This window comes from Zingiber officinale, chromosome 1B (assembly GCF_018446385.1).
Source record: "Zingiber officinale cultivar Zhangliang chromosome 1B, Zo_v1.1, whole genome shotgun sequence".
NCBI classification, from domain to species: Eukaryota; Viridiplantae; Streptophyta; class Magnoliopsida; order Zingiberales; family Zingiberaceae; genus Zingiber; species Zingiber officinale.
Window position 1 is genome coordinate 170345736 of NC_055986.1, and position 18294 is coordinate 170364029.

At 40.2% G+C, this 18294-nt stretch overlaps 1 protein-coding gene across 1 annotated transcript; it reads right to left on the reverse strand.

Annotated features, from left to right (window-relative positions):
• Positions 1-9216: 9216 nt before the first annotated feature.
• Positions 9217-10788, reverse strand: LOC121991894 (protein ROH1-like). The gene has a single exon (XM_042545969.1). It carries the CDS (start codon positions 10694-10696, stop codon positions 9467-9469), a length of 1230 nt encoding a protein of 409 aa, XP_042401903.1. The 5' UTR covers positions 10697-10788; the 3' UTR covers positions 9217-9466.
• Positions 10789-18294: the final 7506 nt, after the last annotated feature.

Sequence of the window (18294 nt, forward strand, 5' to 3'; positions counted from 1 at the left end):
TCTAACCCTCCATTAAGTTTATCGATTTCACCTTTTAAAATTATATTTTCCTACTTAAGTTTTACCGGTTGATTTGAATTTTCATTTCAATTTGAGTATTAATTTTTTCTTGAGGTGTTGATTTTTCTTAATAAGTGTTTCAATTTATTTTTCAAATCTAATTAATTTTTTATTAAGACATACAATTATTTTAAAGAATTTAGCAGTTAAGATAGATGAAGGAAATAAAGTACCCCTCGATCCAGAAAAATGAAGGAATCGTCGAAGGCTCTAAACCAAGTAAAAAATTACTTGTGTTGGTGTGTGCTTGTCTTTTTCTTTCTAACTTTTTTTTCTCTTTCTCTTTTTATCCACTACGTACTCTCGACTTTCAAAAAAACGAAAAATTCTATTCACCCCCTCTAGCGTCTTTGTGATCCAACAAGTGGTATCAAAGCTAAGTCGGCTCTAAATTGGTGCAACCACCAATCAAGCAAGGGGGTGACTTTCAAACTTTCTTTGCGTGTTTGAGTTTTTTTGATATAGTCCAAATTGGTACAATTACCTTTTTGGATAAGTCTTCTCATCTCTTTCTGGAATATCTTGAATTAGTGCAACACCAATCAAGTTTCTCTTTCAGATTACAATGTGGGATTATATTTACAACCTTACAATCCCAACAATCTCCCCTCAAACAAAGGACCACAGGATCCCCCTCAAGAATCGGATTACTCTTGACCTGCTCGGGGCCTCCCCACGAGCATCGGGTTACTCTTGACCTTCTCAAGGCCTCCAGGACCGGCCCTGAATTTTGAGGACCCCTGGGCGAAAAGAGAAAAGGGATCTCTATAGGAAAAAAATACTAATGTACAATTTGAATATAGTTTAATAGAAAAAGTTGAAAATTAATATATTTTCTCTAAAATATGATAAACTCTATACAAAATATATTTCTCGATATTTTTCAAAAAGTGCAACACCATACAAAATATATTTCTTAAGTTTCTCCAAAAAGTGTAATATCTACAAATACAGAAAAAGATATAAATAATCATTAAAAAAATCTATATCTTCTAGTATTTTGAAAAACAAAATCATCAATAAGGTCTTCAAAATTAAGTTTTTCTAACACCTCATTTTCGATAAGTCATTTACATTCAAATCATTATCATCATTTTCTCTCAATTCTTCTTGCTTATTTGTTTCATGATTATAATCATCATTTTTTCTCAATTCTTTCAGCTCATTGATTGCATGATCATTTAATTTTTCTTGATTACTTGATTGCTGCTCATTTGTTGCATGATCATTTAGTTCTTCTTAACTTTCTTCTTGTAATTCATTAACTGAATCTTTAATTGAAGATCTAGCTTTAAAAAACTTACGAAGAACACCTTTGTCAGTTTTAATAATATGTTCCACTCTTTTTCTTTTATTTTTTTTCTGATTTCAAGATTGATATTTTTTTAGAAATATGTTTGTACTATAAATTTTAAGTGTAAAAATAAAACACACAAAACGAGCAACAAAATTAACAATGAAACAAAAAATCAATATTGAATACACTTTTCTAATTTAATTAGAAGAGATTCAAAGAAGAAGAATAGAAGAAATTTGTACAAGAAATAAAATCTTGGAAAGAGAGAAAAAAAAAGAGATGATTTACCTCCCTTGTTTTTTTTCCTTTTCTTTTTTAGAATTATAGATCTATATATATATATATATATATATATATATAATAGATCTATATATATATATATATATATATATATAAACCAATAAAATATATTTTTTTAATTTTTATTAAAATAACTAATTATATATAATATATAATATATATTATATATACATGTCAAATTTGGGGCCCCTAAAAATTGGGGGCCCTTGGCCATCGCCCTTGGTGACATGCCTCAGGGCCGACCTTGAGGGACTCCTCTCAAGCATCAGGTCACTGACCTGCTCAGGGCCTCCCCTATTTCATTCAAGGTTTTCACCCACATGGTTCAATCTTGGATCATGGCTCTGACTCGTGCTTTTTCCGACGGTTAGTCCTGTGAAGAGCGATCTCGCTCTGATACCAATTGTAGGATCAAAAAGAATTTAGATATCTCCATAATAGAATGATATTGTCCACTTTGGGCCTAAGCCCTGATGGTTTTGCTCTTGGGCTATATCCAAAAGGCCTTATGCCAATGGAGATATCTTTTTCTTATAAATCTATGATCTATGTTTGTAACTTTGCAACTCCAACATTATAGTCTCGTCCGGGTGCTTGGATCTCCTCCTCGGCGCCTGAACTGTTCTGACACGGCGAGCTTGTTGGGACCTTGATGCCGACTAGAGGTGGCGAATAGCGTCTCACCCAAATCATCACTTCCTAACTTATTAGTACGCAGCGGAAAACAAAATACAAACTAACAAGAAGAAAGCTAAACCCTATAAATAATAAGGAAAGATAATAAACCAAAACAAATTGTTTACGTGGTTCGGAGATTAGGGCTCCTACTCCACGGCTGTTCGTAAGGTGGACGATCCTGATCCTTCGATGGATGAGTCCCTGGAAATCTCCGACTAGCTCAATCTCCTTGTGGGTGGAGAAACCTCACCACAATCTTGATCACGTACACACGGATCACATATAGGAGCTTGGAAGACTACTAATAGGGGTTCACCACCTCTATTTCGTCAACCATGGCGAAGTACCTCGAGCTCTCTTAAATAGAACTCGGGAGGAAACACTTAGTTGTGTTTCCCGCCACCAGTCGACTGGCATAACCACCAGTTGACTGGTCCTAAGTAAAATTTGATCGTTACAAGCCAACGGTCAACTATCAGTCGATCGATAAAAATACCAGTCAACTGCTATAGTAATGCTATAGTAACACTACAGTGACTAATACCGTAAAACTCTAATCCTAGGATTTGACTCCCGAGTATATTCACTCAGTACTCATCCTCACCCGACTAACCTATACTTAGCCTTCTAGCCTCCTCCATCAGCCTTGCATCTCTCGGATGTCTCCCCATCATTCACGCCTTGCCTTTTGGAGCTTCCATCGGCTTTGTCATTATTGTCGGGTCTTCCTTTGCCAAGACGCCGCGCCTCCGGGACTTTATTCATTACCAAGTTACACTTGGACTTACGTTGTCAAAACTACATGCTTGGACTTATATCGCCAAGACTCACTCTTAGATTTTCCTCCTCTGCTAAGATCACACTTGAACTTTCCTTATTGTACTTGTATCTTGCACACTCACAATGCATATCAAATACAACAATATGTATGATCGTAGACATGCTAGAAGGGGGAGGGGGAGGGAGAGGGGGGGGGGGGGGGGGGGAATAGCACGCGTTGTTTTTTCGTTCGTTTTGGAAAACTTAAAGTAAATGCAGCGGAATAAAGAATGCAAAAGACAAGCAGCGCTAACAAGCTTTCTTTTACATGAGCATGTGGTGACTTCAATTCTAAGGCTCACGATCGTTGATAACTTTTGGTGGACAATCACTAATAGCTCGAATAACGATTATAAGTTTGAAGTACAACAACAGTATTATAAAGTTACCGATAATACAAATATGAAGAAATAGGATCGTCTATTGTCGGGGCAGCTGAGCGTTATTGAGTCGTTTCGGAGTAGCGCGCAGCTTAGAAGATCGTTCTGAATTCTGTTATCAGTGTTGTTGAAGCAACTAGTCGAGTCCTCTTTTTATAGTCAACCCAGACTTGATCTAGATCCATTGATGTCGAAATCATATTTTACTTGTCACGATCCGTACTCCCATTTGCATTGCCACAGAAGAGGTGCCGAAGTATACTGCAGAGATAATAAATCAGCGGAAATTTATTTTTTTACTTGGGAGTAAATAGAAGCTACACAAAAGACATGCTACAAAAAGATGTCACTAAAAATAAGAATCACTATTTCTTGTATAGATTTTTCAAAATCAGAAAATTAAAGGAGCAGTTTAATTTGTTTTTTGAGCTTTCCTTTTTGTTATAAAAAGCTGGCCTGCCTTTGTTTTCTTTAACTTAATAGAGTTAAATAGTAATTTGGAAGCGTTTTAAGTTTATCAAACTCTATTATACAAGTGAAAACTAAAAGAAACTAATGATACTTTCGCTCTCTATTTTTAAACATAAAAAAGGTTTTAATTGTGTTTTGAAAAAAAAAATTAAAAAGGGGAAAAGAAAATTGAGAGGGTAGACAAAATTTGATTGATCCTTAATTGAAAATTGGACAATAAACGGAAGCACTAAAATGGGTAAGATCTTTTTTTTTTTAAATAATAAATTAGATGAAAAATTATCATGTCAACTGCATGATCATCTTGATCTCCAGAACGCTTTATAAATGAAAATTTTATAAAATATACCTCTTTATTTTTTAAATTTAATTATAATAAAAATAATATAATTACATCTGATTAATTTATTTTGCTTGGTCCATTTATCCAATACCGGATCTACTAGACCAAATTATCATGATCACCTATTTACATGGTATAATCAACTCAACCAATTCATTTGACTCTAAAATTTATAAACTCACTCAACCCACTGGAGTCAACAAATTTACCTCTAATCAACTCAACGTCCCTTAAAGGATGGATGATATAACATCGAACCTAAGATAATTAATCTATCCTCATGAAAATTTTCTACCGACAACCCAAGTAAATTAAGAAATATTTATAATGGATAGCCCTTAATTACACATTTTATTTAGAATTTTTTTTTTCTATAAATACATTGTAAATAGGGATTAAACAATAAACTAAATAACAACTTGACACTTTTCCCGTTATAGTATAGTCCGTGACCAACTCAACATCTCTAATTGTATGGGTTAATCAATACTTAAATCATTTCATTTAATGATTTACATATGATGTCGTAATAAGTAATATTATATTTAATAAAAGTATAATTAAATTTAGTTTTTTTACAATTCAGATATTAGTCGTCCTGAAAATGATCGATCATCTATGAAAATTTTTTATCTACCAAAATTTTTTATCTACCATTCAAATAATCAAGAAGCATTGAAGAATCCGGGCGGACTTGATGAACCGTCCAGTGTCACAAAATTTTTAAACTCCTTAAGTGTAATATGTCATATGTGCAATTTAAACTCTTATTACCTAAGAAATCTGTCCATCTTTTACAATCGCCAAGCATCCACATCTTCGGTCTATCTAATTCTAAGATGACTAATCCAGTCTTATAAAAAATTTTAGACACTAGAATAAATTGGGAAAATGCATATGGAGACTCATCCTTACAGCCATCATCCTCAATCCGCTATCCACTAAGAGAAAAATCCTCCACAGTACACCACAACTGAGTCTTGAACCGGCCTTATGAAATTTTTTTCCCAAATACCAGGATAAATTAAGAAAATATATGTAGAGATCTATCTGATAGCTAACATTCTCTCTGTTATCCACTTAGAGAAAATCCCTGAGTAGGTTACAACTGAATCTCGAACCTGATAGGATGTTACAGGGCCTAACCACGACACCAGGGGTGTCGGCCCCAGGTATCCAATTTAGCCCCTCTTAAATCATGGAATGGATGGAATTGATTCAGGCATCCATTATAATAGAGGTAACCAATTTCTATTCCATTCCCTCCGCCAAACGCAGCACGAACTGCACTTATTTTTTGGTATCTTAGGCACGTCCATCACCAAGAGCTCCATGAAAAAGAACTGCACTTAACTTTCGTTCAAAAGGTTCCAATACTTACTCGGATGAAGGCAAGTGCGCAAGAGCTCCATTCTGCTGTATGCTCTCCACCCAACCTGCCATGTTTCTGCTTTTGCTTTACATCACCGCAGCTGCCAACTTGTTCAAGCAAATCTCTTCCCATCTCGCTTTATTTCAGATTCTGTACTACACAAAATCCCCTGGCATATTACAACTCATAATAACTATAATAAACCATAACAAAAATAAATTCAAAACTAAAAGCTCACTAGTACCAATCTGGCAAACAATATCCTGATCCCTGCAGACACATGATATGTTCACAACTGTTTCCGGTAGTTGCCAAAGCAACTCTTGCCTGAACATAAATGCAGTAGGATCAAAACTAAAGCATTAGTTCTCTTCTCCAATTCAACTTCGCTGTGACAGCATTTTCCAGCCATGAAGAATGTAAAGAAGGATAAAGGCAAACTTCTAAAGCAAGCACTAATTATCTTGCCATCATAGTAAAAGCAATTGAACTATAACGAAATAAGTGATTGGGATGAGTAAAGCAATCAATTCAGGAATCACTAAGGATGTACACTCAACTGAACTCATATAAAATGAACAAGGAGGCTTGCAATAGATCATAATAACTTGCCAACGGTGCAATTGCATTGTTGCACGAGTAACTAGAGTACTATGATATGTATCTTAGATAACAAGAAGACAATCTTCGCATGATATGAACACCTCTCCTTTGCAATTGGGACGTACAGCAAAATATTTGATAACAGGAAGACAAGATGGAGATTTAATCTGTATTTTTTTTTTAATGAAAATAGTACAAAGTTGCATATTGAAACATGTGTGACAGAGGAAGAATTTTTACTGCAGTGTAGTAAACTGGGCACAGTAAGAGAGAAATATCCAAATGAGATCACCACGCGAGGTAGATTCCAACTTAATTACCGAGCAGCCAACATGTTTAGTCAATATAAATCCTTGTCCATAGATCAAAAACTCAAATGAGAGGAGATATGTCGCTGTAGTAGCAGGTAGTAAAAAGGAAAATGAGATCAAGGAACATATCTAACCGCATACCAACTGAAATGAGAGGATATACTAATTCAACAGCTTGAATATAAAAGAAATTGATCGTCCAAACTGAAACTGAATTAAGGTTTAGACATATTCCCTGATACAAAAAAGAGAACACATTAAGAATAGGCAACAATAACTCTTGTTCGTGCGCATCGATCATTTAGTTAATCACCACTAAAATCTTCACTTAGAGAAAATCCCTGAGAGTACATCACAACTGAATCTCGAACCTACTAGGATGTTACAGGGCCTAACCACGACACCAGGACACAAAATCCCTGAGAGTACATCACAACTGAATCTCGAACCTACTAGGATGTTACAGGGCCTAACCACGACACCAGGTGTGTCGGCCCCAGGTATCCAATTTAGCCCCTCTTAAATCATGGAATGGATGGAATTGATTCGGTCATCCATTATAATAGAGGTAACCAATTTCTATTCCATTCCCTCCGCCAAATGCAGCACGAACTGCCCTTATTCTTTGGTATCTTAGGCACGTCCATCACTAAGAGCTCCATGAAAAAGAACTGCACTTAACTTTCGTATAAAAGGTTCCAATACTTACTCAGGATCAAGGCAATTGTGCAAGAGCAAATGATGAACAATTCAACATCACCATTCTGCTGTATGCTCTCCACCCAACCTGCCATGTTTCTGCTTTTGCTTTACATCACCACAGTTGCCAACTTGTTCAAGCAAATCTCTTCCCATCTCGCTTTATTTCAGATTCCGTACTACACAAAATCCCCTGGCATATTACAACTCATAATAACTATAATAAACCCTAACAAAAATAAATTCAAAACTAAAAGCTCACTAGAACCAATCTGGCAAACAATATCCTGATCCCTGCAGACATGATATGTTCACAACTGTTTCCAGTAGTTGCAAAAGCAACTCTTGCCCGAACATAAATGCAGTAGGATCAAAATTAAAGCATTAGTTCTCTTCTCCAATTCAACTTCGCCGTGACGGCATTTTCCAGGCATGAAGAATGTAAAGAAGGATAAAGGCAAACTTCTAAAGCAAACACTAATTGTCTTGCCATCATAGTAAAAGCAATTGAACTATAACGAAATAAGTGATTGGGATGAGTAAAGCAATCAATTCAGGAATCACTAAGGATGTACAGTCAACTGAACTCATATAAAATGAACAAGGAGGCTTGCAATAGATCATAATAACTTGCCAACGGTGCAATTGCATTGTTGCACAAGTAACTAGAGTACTATGATATGTATCTTAGATAACAAGAAGACAATCTTCGCATGATATGAACACCTCTCCTTTGCAATTGGGGCGTACAGCAAAATATTTGATAACAGCCTAACAGGAAGACAAGATGGATATTTAATCTGTATTTTTTTTTAATGAAAATAGTACAAAGTTGCATATTGAAACATGTGTGACAGAGGAAGAATTTTTACTGCAGCGTAGTAAACTGGGCACAGTAAGAGAGAAATATCCAAATGAGATCACCACGCGAGGTAGATTCCAACTTAATTACCGAGCAGCCAGCATGTTTAGTCAATATAAATCCTTGTCCATAGATCAAAAACTCAAATGAGAGGATATATGTCGCTGTACTGGCAGGTAGTAAAAAGGAAAATGAGATCAAGGAACATATCTAACCGCATACCAACTGAAATGAGAAGATATACTAACTCAACAGCTTGAATATAAAAGAAATTGATCGTCCAAACTGAAACTGAATCAAGGTTTAGACATATTCGCTGATACAAAAAAGAGAACACATTAAGAATAGGCAACAATAACTCTTGTTCGTGCACATCATTTAGTTAATCACCACTAAAATCTTCAATTGATTGTAACATAGTTGATTCAATGAGTTTAACATTACTTTAATTGACTATATAAATGGGAATGCACTGTGATTCAGACTTTTGTTATTGCCTTAAATAATAAAAATATCCCAATCCCTCCTCTCCTGGGTTCTTGGCTAGATGCTAGAATTCCATAGTAACTATGAAGTTACCTGGATGAGATGCTATGAACCTTTAAAAGGTTCACAAGCAGATTAGCTATCAAAACGGCTACAAAGGGTGGAATAGCTAGTGCAACTGTGTACATTGAGCTTCCATTGACATTTTGTAATCAAAGAACAACATAATGAGCTTCAGCCACCTCAATGTATGATTTTCATGAGTAAATCTGTTTTTTTACGACTTCCATGAGCAACAGCATGCGAAATTACGAAGTGGGCTAATGAAACCAGTATTATAATCATAACATAATCACCAAATAAATCTAGGCAAAGAAAAAATAAGAAACTGGACATTTTGAATTTTTGTTCGAGAACAATAATCAAGAAATAAAAGTACAATATACAGCAAGACAAAGGGAGGGAGGGTTCTTACGTTTTTCAACATTATAAAAATTCTGCACATGAGAAGATCAAAACATAGTAGCACAGTGCAGACATAAAAATTCTTACGTTTTTCAACACTAACTCCCTTTGTCCTACACGATTGGTAATCAAAAGTGGATACAAGAAAACTACCTGCTTCATATTACTAACCAAAGAGGGCATTTGTATCACATTTTCTTGTCTATCTCCCCACCTTCCCACAAGTAACCTCCCATTACCAAATTGCAAACAAAATTATGTATCGTCGAAAGCTGCAATTTTGGCATTCCGAGCATACAGTACATAGAATTAAACCAGATTCACTCAGAATGGTGATACTTGCTCAAGCAATCGAGACCTTCCGTTCGGCTACTGACAATCCTAAGGAAAATGTCACGCACCTGGCGCTCGAGTGGGTCTAGACCCTCCTTCAAGGCATTGCAGACTTCCAACAGCCCTTCCACGCCCTGCTGCAGCTGCGTCTCCTTCTCCTCCGTCAACGGAAACTCCACTGGATCTAACAGTTCCACCAACTGGCGGCTGCACTTCTCCATCTGTAGGATCTCCTTTAGCAACCCGCAGGAGTTCTTCCGGTCCTTCTTCTTGGATTCCTCAAATATCTTCTCGTGGAGTGCCGTGATTGATGCGGCCCATGGGAGGTTCTTGGGGAGAGAGAAATGAGTCTGGAGGCCACGGTCCTGGCAAGGGATCGCTGCCACGAGAGTCCACATCACAAAGAAGAGGACCGAGCTCATGGCGAACACCGGGACGGCCAGGCCGTTGGTGGCAGCAACTTCATTGCCCCGCGGCACGTTAAGGTTGTTTCCGATCGTCTGGAGTTGTCTGGCGGCGGACCACGAGCGGGAGACGCTCCAGGAGAGGGAACGATGGTGCCCTGAGGAAGAGGCGGATCCTGCGCTGCCGACACGGCGATGTTGTCGCGTCTCCTTGCCGCCGCGGCCAAAGGAACGGTTGCGGAGGTTCAAGATGCACGGGGACTCCTTCTCATCGAGCAAAAGGATGGTGAGATCGTTCAGCGCCTTACAGGCGCGGCGGATCTGGCCCTCGCCGAGCGGCCGGCCGCCTCCGGAGCCTCGGAGAGCGGAGATGGCGATCTCCAGGTGCTGCCTCCACTGGCGCATCTTGTCGACGCCCTCGCGGATAGCATTGCAGACGTCGAGCGCCTTGACCGAGCGTTCGAAGAAGTCAGAGAGGAAGCGGTCGAGGGGCGGACGGGAGAGGTGCGCCTGCCGACCGTCCCTGCAGCCGAAGAGGATCCCCCGGAACTCCTCCTGGCAGACGAGGAACCCATCGAGCAACTTGCGGAGCCAGGGAAGGGAAAGCAGCTCATCCCCGAAGGAGGAGGCAAGGTCGAGGAAGACGCCGGCGACGCGCTTCTGAAACGCTTCGATTTCGACGTCGTACGATCCAACAAGTGAATCGCGGTGGCCGCCGCCGTCGACGGAGTGGACCTGCTCACGGCGAAGGCTGAGGATGGAGCGACCAAACGAGGCGAAGGGAGCGGAGTCCTGGCAGTCCATCGCCGGCATGATCACATCACTGGAAAACTCGGAATTGGAAGGGAGAAAATTGAAGAATCTTTGGTCCGGAAACGGCGGAACTGGGAGAGGGCGAGGGGATGGATGATGGGAAGGTTAAAATAAGACCGAAGAGGAGGCCGAATGGCTCATGGACCGTGAGTCACAAAGTCGAGCCGATTCACGGACCAAAGTCTCAATTTAAAATAATGAAAATCTTCACACAAAAAGGTAAATTAACCCAAATAATCAATAACAACAACAATAATAATAATAATAATAATAATAAAACATATCCTATTGCAGCAATTTAGGTCACAATTACAGAGGCAAGGAAATGCATTCACGTGGAAGTCAGTTGCTTGAGAACAAAATATGGAGCGAATGATGAATGTGACAGCGGAAATGATGGTGCCACCAGGATTATACATCATGCCAATGCATCATTCATTCAAACTGCATTGCATCATCGCACTGAGAGTTATAATAATAATAATTATAATAACCAACTTTGTTAGTTAGTTAAGGCTGTTGGGAGATGGTATGGAATCATGAAATCCGTCACCCTAGCAAGCCGTGTATGTCGAACACACGTAGTAAACCCCGCCCCATATGGGCTGCCGGCTCACCTGCATCACTGACAAGATATACAGAAAATAAAAAAACAATCCGTAAAAATTAATTAAGACGTGAGATGCTCAAAACATGACCGATTATTCAACATATGCTTTTGGCAGTAGGCGCATGACACAGAACATCCACAAAACACAATTCCCGCATTAAAGTATGAACAAATAATTAACTTGAGGAATGACAAGAGGCCGGCCAATTTGGTACCGGAGCTGTTTAAAACAGATGGCAAGTCTGTCTGTGTGACAGCTATCGGTTGGAAATTGTTCACGGAGGCAAGTCGCCATTGCAGCTGCTTGTGCCGCAGATCGAGCGAGGAGGTTGTTTGCATGTTACGATTTACAGGAGAGACCTTTCAACAAATTAATTAATTAGTACCTTATCTTCGCAATATATGCACTGCGGGTTACCACTCGTGACCTGTAAACTACTTGTTCTACTATTTTTCTCCATTCAATGACTTTGTACTCTCATTAGTCTACGAGTGTGGTGGTATATGCATTATGTGTGTATATTAAGATGCGATTAATCGTTTTGTGATGGAATTAATAGGCCTCGACCAAATTCAATATTTATTGGCATACGTTAGATCTTAATCTTGGAGTTAAACTACTAATATCTTGTCTTAGCGGCATAGTTATACAACTACTGATATAGTTGTATAAAATGACTCGATGTGTTACTTCTCCTATACTTTGAATTTTCTACATTTGCATTCTACTGGATTTCGGCTAGTGGCTGTATCAATTTTCTTCTTTGTGTGTGTTATGTGTGTGGCTGATTCGAATGATGTTACAAGATATCTTATTGCTTGATTTACTAGTCAATTATAACTTTCTAATCACGAGATTTTAGTTTAGTGCAATGTACAAATTAAAAGCTGAGACTTTGGATGAGTTTTAGTACTTCTGCTGCAATGAATAAGTTCTCTGACAAAGGAATTGTTGAACAATCTCTTGGCGATTTTAGGAAATTAACTGAATTTAAATTATATAAATTAAATTAAATTTATCTGTTGAGATGACTTTAACTGATAATCTCATACTATTAGCAGGGGTGATTTCTACCAAATACTGAGTACAAACTATACGGTGGTCGAGGCAGCAGATTGGCGGAGCGGGAAGAGTGTCAGAGCGGGCAGATCAGCAAGGTGAGCCGAGCGGGCAGAGTACCTGACCGGATAGAGCATTAGTGCAGAGTAGCTGATCAAGACGAGAGGCTGACTGGGCAGAGTTGCCGACTAGGCAGTTCGGTCGAGCGAGTAGATCGAGCCGTGAGGAAGAGTAGCCCAGTGGCAGAGCGACTGAGTGGACAGATCGACCGAGCGGTAGATTGATCGAGTCGCAAAGTGGTTGACTGGACTGAGTAGCCCACCAGGCTTAGTAGTAGATCAATAGAAGGTAGGGCGGCCTAAAGTCACAACAGCCTAAAAGCAGAGCAGCACAAGCGACAAACCAACCTGAGCAGCACGAGCGACAAACCAACCAGAGCAGCTAGAGAAGTCGAGCGGGTAGAACGGGGAGCTAGCGAAGCGGACTGAGGCTGCAATAGACGTAGTTTCCATGAAATAAATTTGCTCCACCTCCGACTGTGCTTCGAGGTTTCTTGGGTCATCTGTTTCCCAAAATACAATAGTCAATCATGATTCCCACCAACCACTAGTGGTTATGGTGAACTGAGAGGTACGTAACTGCTATCACAGGTACTCCGCTGAGCAAAAGATGCACGACAGAGAATGAGGGGGAACGTAGGTGGAGAGCTTCAGCGTTTCCATGTGTGTATCTACTCAAGACCATAATCTCTATTTATATAGGAGCACTATCTCTCACCTACATTAAATGTCAAGTAATGACCATTCCATGTCCAAGAATTAATGATAGCAGGTAGTCATCAATGGTCGACCATTACTTTCTGAGAAGTTACGAAATCACCATTAACAATGGTTAATGCTTTCGTTACCTTCTTGAGCAGCAAATAAAAAGAATCTATGTGGCAAAATGTTAGTTATTTCACTTTGGCAAATTTTACCTCGATCAGTGGCATTCGGTGCGTGCAGATCATGCTCGTACAGGAGTTAACTTGGTTCAGTGCAATCCGAGCCCTGGATTTGCAACTCCTCCCCCACCTCACGCGTACCTGGCCAATGGAAAGGACCTCCTTTTATATACTGTATTTTGTAACCTCCGCAATCATAAGGCATCAGAGAATGTCGCACATCAGGGGGTGTCGGGTGAAAGAAAATGTACGAAGGACTTCTATTAGGTAGAGAAAAGTTTCGCGATTTGTTTGTGGCAGAGTATTGGAATATTCCATGACGAATATCTATTACTTTTTGATAAATTGTTACGATTATATAACAGTGTTATTCCCCTGGGGTTCGACCGGCTAAGAGGCCGACCGGGAGTAAGGCTGAAACAGTGTCCAGGAGAAATGAGGGGACTGAGCCCTGGAGAAATGAAGAAGTCTCTGACAAAGGAATTGTTGAACAATCTCTTGGAGATTTTAGGAAATTAACTGAATTAAATTATATAAATTAAATTTAGTTTATCTATTGAGATGATCTTAGCAGATAATCTCAGGCTGTCAGTGGGGGTTGGTTTCTGTCAAATATTGAGTGCAAACTACACGGTGGTCAAGTGAGCAGATCGGTCGAGCAGGAAGAGCGTCCGAGCGAGCAGATCAACAGGGTGGTAGATCAAGCCGAGCGGGCAGAGTACCCGATTGGATAGAGCATCGGTGTAGAGTAGCTGATCAAGACGAGAGGCCGACTGGGCAGAGTTGTAGACTAGGTAGTTCGGTCGAGCGAGTAGATCGAGCCGTGAGGAAGAGTATCCCAGTGGCAGAGCGGTCGAGTGGACATATCGACCGAGCGGCAAATCGACCGAGTCGCAAAGTGACTGACCGGACTAAGTAGCCGACCAAGCTTAGTAGCAGATCAGTAGAAGGTAGGGCGGCCTAAAGTTACAGCAGCCTAAAAGCAGAGTAGCACGAGCGACAGACCGCCCGAGTAGCTAGAGTGGTCGAGCGGGCGGAATGGGGAGCTAGCGAAGTGGACCGAGGCCTGCAATAGATGTAGTTTCCTTGAAATAAATTTGCTCCACCTCCCGCTGTGCTTCGAGGTTTCTTGGGTCGTCTGTTTCCCAAAATACAATAGTCAATCGTGATTCCCACCAATCACTAGTGGTTATGGCGAACTGAGAGGTACCTAACTGCTATCACAGGTACTCCGTCGAGCAAGAGATACACGACAGAGGAGGAGGGGGAACGCAGGTGGAGAGCTTTAGCATTTCCATGTTTGTATCTACTCAAGACCATGATCTCTCTTTATATAGGAGCACTATCCCTCACCTACATTGAAAGTCAAGTAATGGTCATTCCATGTCCAAGGATTAATGATAGAAGGCGGTCATCAATGGTCGACCATTACTTTTCGGAAAGTTACGAAATCACCATTAACAATGGTCAATACTTTCGTTACCTTCTTGAGCAGCAAATAAAAAGAATTTATGTGGCAAAATGTTGGTTACTTGGATAAATTTTACCTCGACCGATGGCATTCGACGCATGTAGATCATGCTCGCACAGGAGTCAACTTGGTTTAGTGCAATCTGAGCCCTAGATTTGTAACCCCTCCCCCACCTCACGCGTACCTAGCCAATGGAAATGACCTCCTTTTTTATACTACCTTTTGTAACCTCCGCAATCATAAGGCATTGTAGAATGTCGCATGTCAGGGGGTGTTGGGTGAAAGAAAATGTACGACGGACTTCTATTGGGTAGAGAAAAAGTTCCATGGTTTGTATGTGGTAGACTATTGGAATATTCCCGGACAAATATCTATTACTTTCTGATAAGTTGTTATGACCGGCTAAGAGGCCGGACTGAGACGGTGTCCAGGAGAAGTGAGGGGACTGAGCCCGGAGGTCCGACCAGTCTAAAGTCGGCTGGGATTGGATTGGGAGCCTTGCCCATGAGAAGTGAGAGTACTAAGCCTTGGAGTTCCGCCCGGCAAAAAGCCGACCAGAATTAGATTGGGAGCCTGGCCCATGAGAAGTGAGAGACTGAGTTTTGGAGGTTCGACCTATATAAAGTAGGTCAGGATTAGATTGGGAATCTAGCCTATGAGAAGTGAGGGGACTAAGTTTTGGAAGTCCATCCGGCATAAAGTCGGTCGGGATTAGATTGGGAGCTTGGCCCATGAGAAGTGAAGGGATTGAGCCTTGAAGGTCTGACCAGCATAAAGCCGGACGGAATTAGATTGAGAGCTTAACTCATGAAAAGTAAGGGAACTGAGCCCTGGAGATCCGAATGACATAAAGTCAGATGGGATTAGAGGAATGGGCTACTTGGACGCATAGTCCTTAAGGTTGACCGTCACCTTTTCTTGACTTTTGACTGTCATATCATCTTAATTATCATTTATGTCCTTTCACTGGATCATCTAGTATTTCCTGTATCACTAATGATATTTTTACTGTTTATCTTGAGATTTTAATTCTATGACAAAGTTCTTTTAATAACTAAAGCACGATAGCAATTGAAATGGTTCCCGAGAAGAAGCATACCAGTATATTTATAATTTTAGTAGTTTGTCACTTGGGATTTACGTTGCAAAGATGTCATTGTGCCCCAAACTGATTAAATCAAATAGATTAAATACATTAAAGACGAGCGAGGAATTATTACATTGTTCAGTTTATATATTTTTAAAAGATTTTATCGTGAAGAACTTATAAATAGTCAAGGCTCAAATCATAACTTCCAAAACTCAGTAATTAATTTTGATTATCTTAGTTAGACCTTTAGGGTGTGTTTGGTTATTTGATAGGTTATCAATTAAAACCTTATTTGATTTAAATAATGAGTGATTCTCAGTATTGAGCGATTCCCACCACGTCATCAATTTGGGAATACAATCCGGAATCAAAAAACCTTGAAGTGTAGGGTTTTTATTTGGGGGTTAGCAATTTTTTTTCATAATTACCCTCCGATTTTTTCCCCGCTTCTCTTCGCCCTCCCTCGTCGAGTTGTAACTTCCTCCATCTTCCTCCCTCCCTCAGTTGGCGATCAACAAAGATGTCGTGAGAACCGGTCAAAACCCCCTCCATTGGATAGGCAAAGACGCCATCGCATCGTTGGAGATCACGCACGTTCTTGGCCGCCATCAAGCGCCTCGAAGTCGCTCGCCTCTAGTCTGATATGGACGTTGTCGATCTTGCCCTTCCTTCCCTTCCCCCAACCAAACCACACTTGAACACCCTCCTTTAGTTCTTTGTCGAGGGTCGTATGGTCTCCGAGGCCGTCCATGTCTACACGGTCATGGACACTGTCGCGGATCCCTCCTCTCACCCCATGAGTGCCACCTACAACCTCCTCTTCACCGCCACAAATAAGCATCTCCCAGAAGAAGCAGCTCGTCTGCATCTGCCGAAGAAGAGGATCTATCGCCGGAGATGATGCCGGCGTCGGAGCAGAACTGCTTGATCAACAACTCGCCCTTTCGCTGAGGACCCTCCCTTCTCGACGACCAGCAACTCTCCTTCGTAAAATTCTCCATCATTGTCACCTCCATCTCGGGGTCGTCGTTGAGGATCCTCTCCTTCTCGATGACTCCGTCATTGCGCTCGCCATCCACCTTGATGATGACATCGACACCGCTCACGACGTCGGCAAGCTCAAGGGGGGATGCGAACCATGTTGGAGAAGAGAACACAGTGAAAAATAATTCGAAGTGGATTTAATTTTTTAATTTAAACTTTAGTTAATTATTAATCAATTCCTAACTTAATAAAATAGTTTAAATAGATTTTTTTATCCTAATATTATTAAGGGTAATATAGTAAATATTAAATTAAGTTATATCATTATTTAAATTGAACCAAACAATACTAGAATTATGTTTTATTCTTTATAATTTTAATTAAGTGATTACTTGATAATCACATAATCAAAATTATACATGATAATTTAAACTAAATACATGGTTAGAAGTTCCGAGTATATATACATGTCTTCATTTTCTACATCAATATCTATTGATCTAGATATCAAACCACACATCACTCTGACTACAAGAAATAAAACGAACTACATTAAAACGAGACTTGAATCTGCCTACACCCGGAAAATTAGGAGGACACTAGCAATTCAATTGGTTTTTTATTTTCGGTTATTAATATTTCGTTTCTAAATTTTATTTGAAAAGAAAATTATAACTCTAATCTTGTCCAAGTCTTTTGATTTCTTTAGTAACACATTGTCTAGTTCCCATTCAACCTTCAATCATCAAGGTAGCACACAATGGTATGAAAGGTGGGCATACTTGGCAAACATTCGAGCCGAGCATGAGTGCAAGGCATGCTAAGCAGCGACGAGGATTCTGGCAGCACGTGGGATGTTGTCCAAAGACCAAATCATGTAGGAGGCAGATTTGGCAAACATCCAAGCCGGGCATGCGTGCAAGGCATGCTAAGAAGCAGCAAAGGATTCTGGCAGTGTGCGAGGTGATGCCTATACCCAGGTCATGCAGAAGGTAGACTTGGCAAACATCCAGCCTATTAGGTAGGTGCACAGGACATGCCACATGCTAAGCGACGGATGCAACAACGCGTGGGGTGTTGTCCAAAGTCCAAGTCATGCAGGGACAAAACTTGGCAATTATCTGGATATGACATGTGCGCAAGACATGTCAAGCAGTAGATTCAGGTAGTGCGCAAGGTGCTACCCAAATCCAAGTCATGCAGGAGGTAGATTTGACAATCATCCGAACTGGGAATCTGCGCAGGGCATGCCAACTAGAGGGAAGGATTACAACAGTGCACGGGTCACTGTCCAAGCACATGTCATGTAGGGGCAGACTTGACAACCATCCAGGGGTGGCATGTGTGCAAGCTTCAAGCAGCTAATACGGCAGTGCGTGGAGCGTTGTCCAAGCCCAAGTCATGTAGGAGACAGACTTAGCAATCTTCCGAGCATGACAT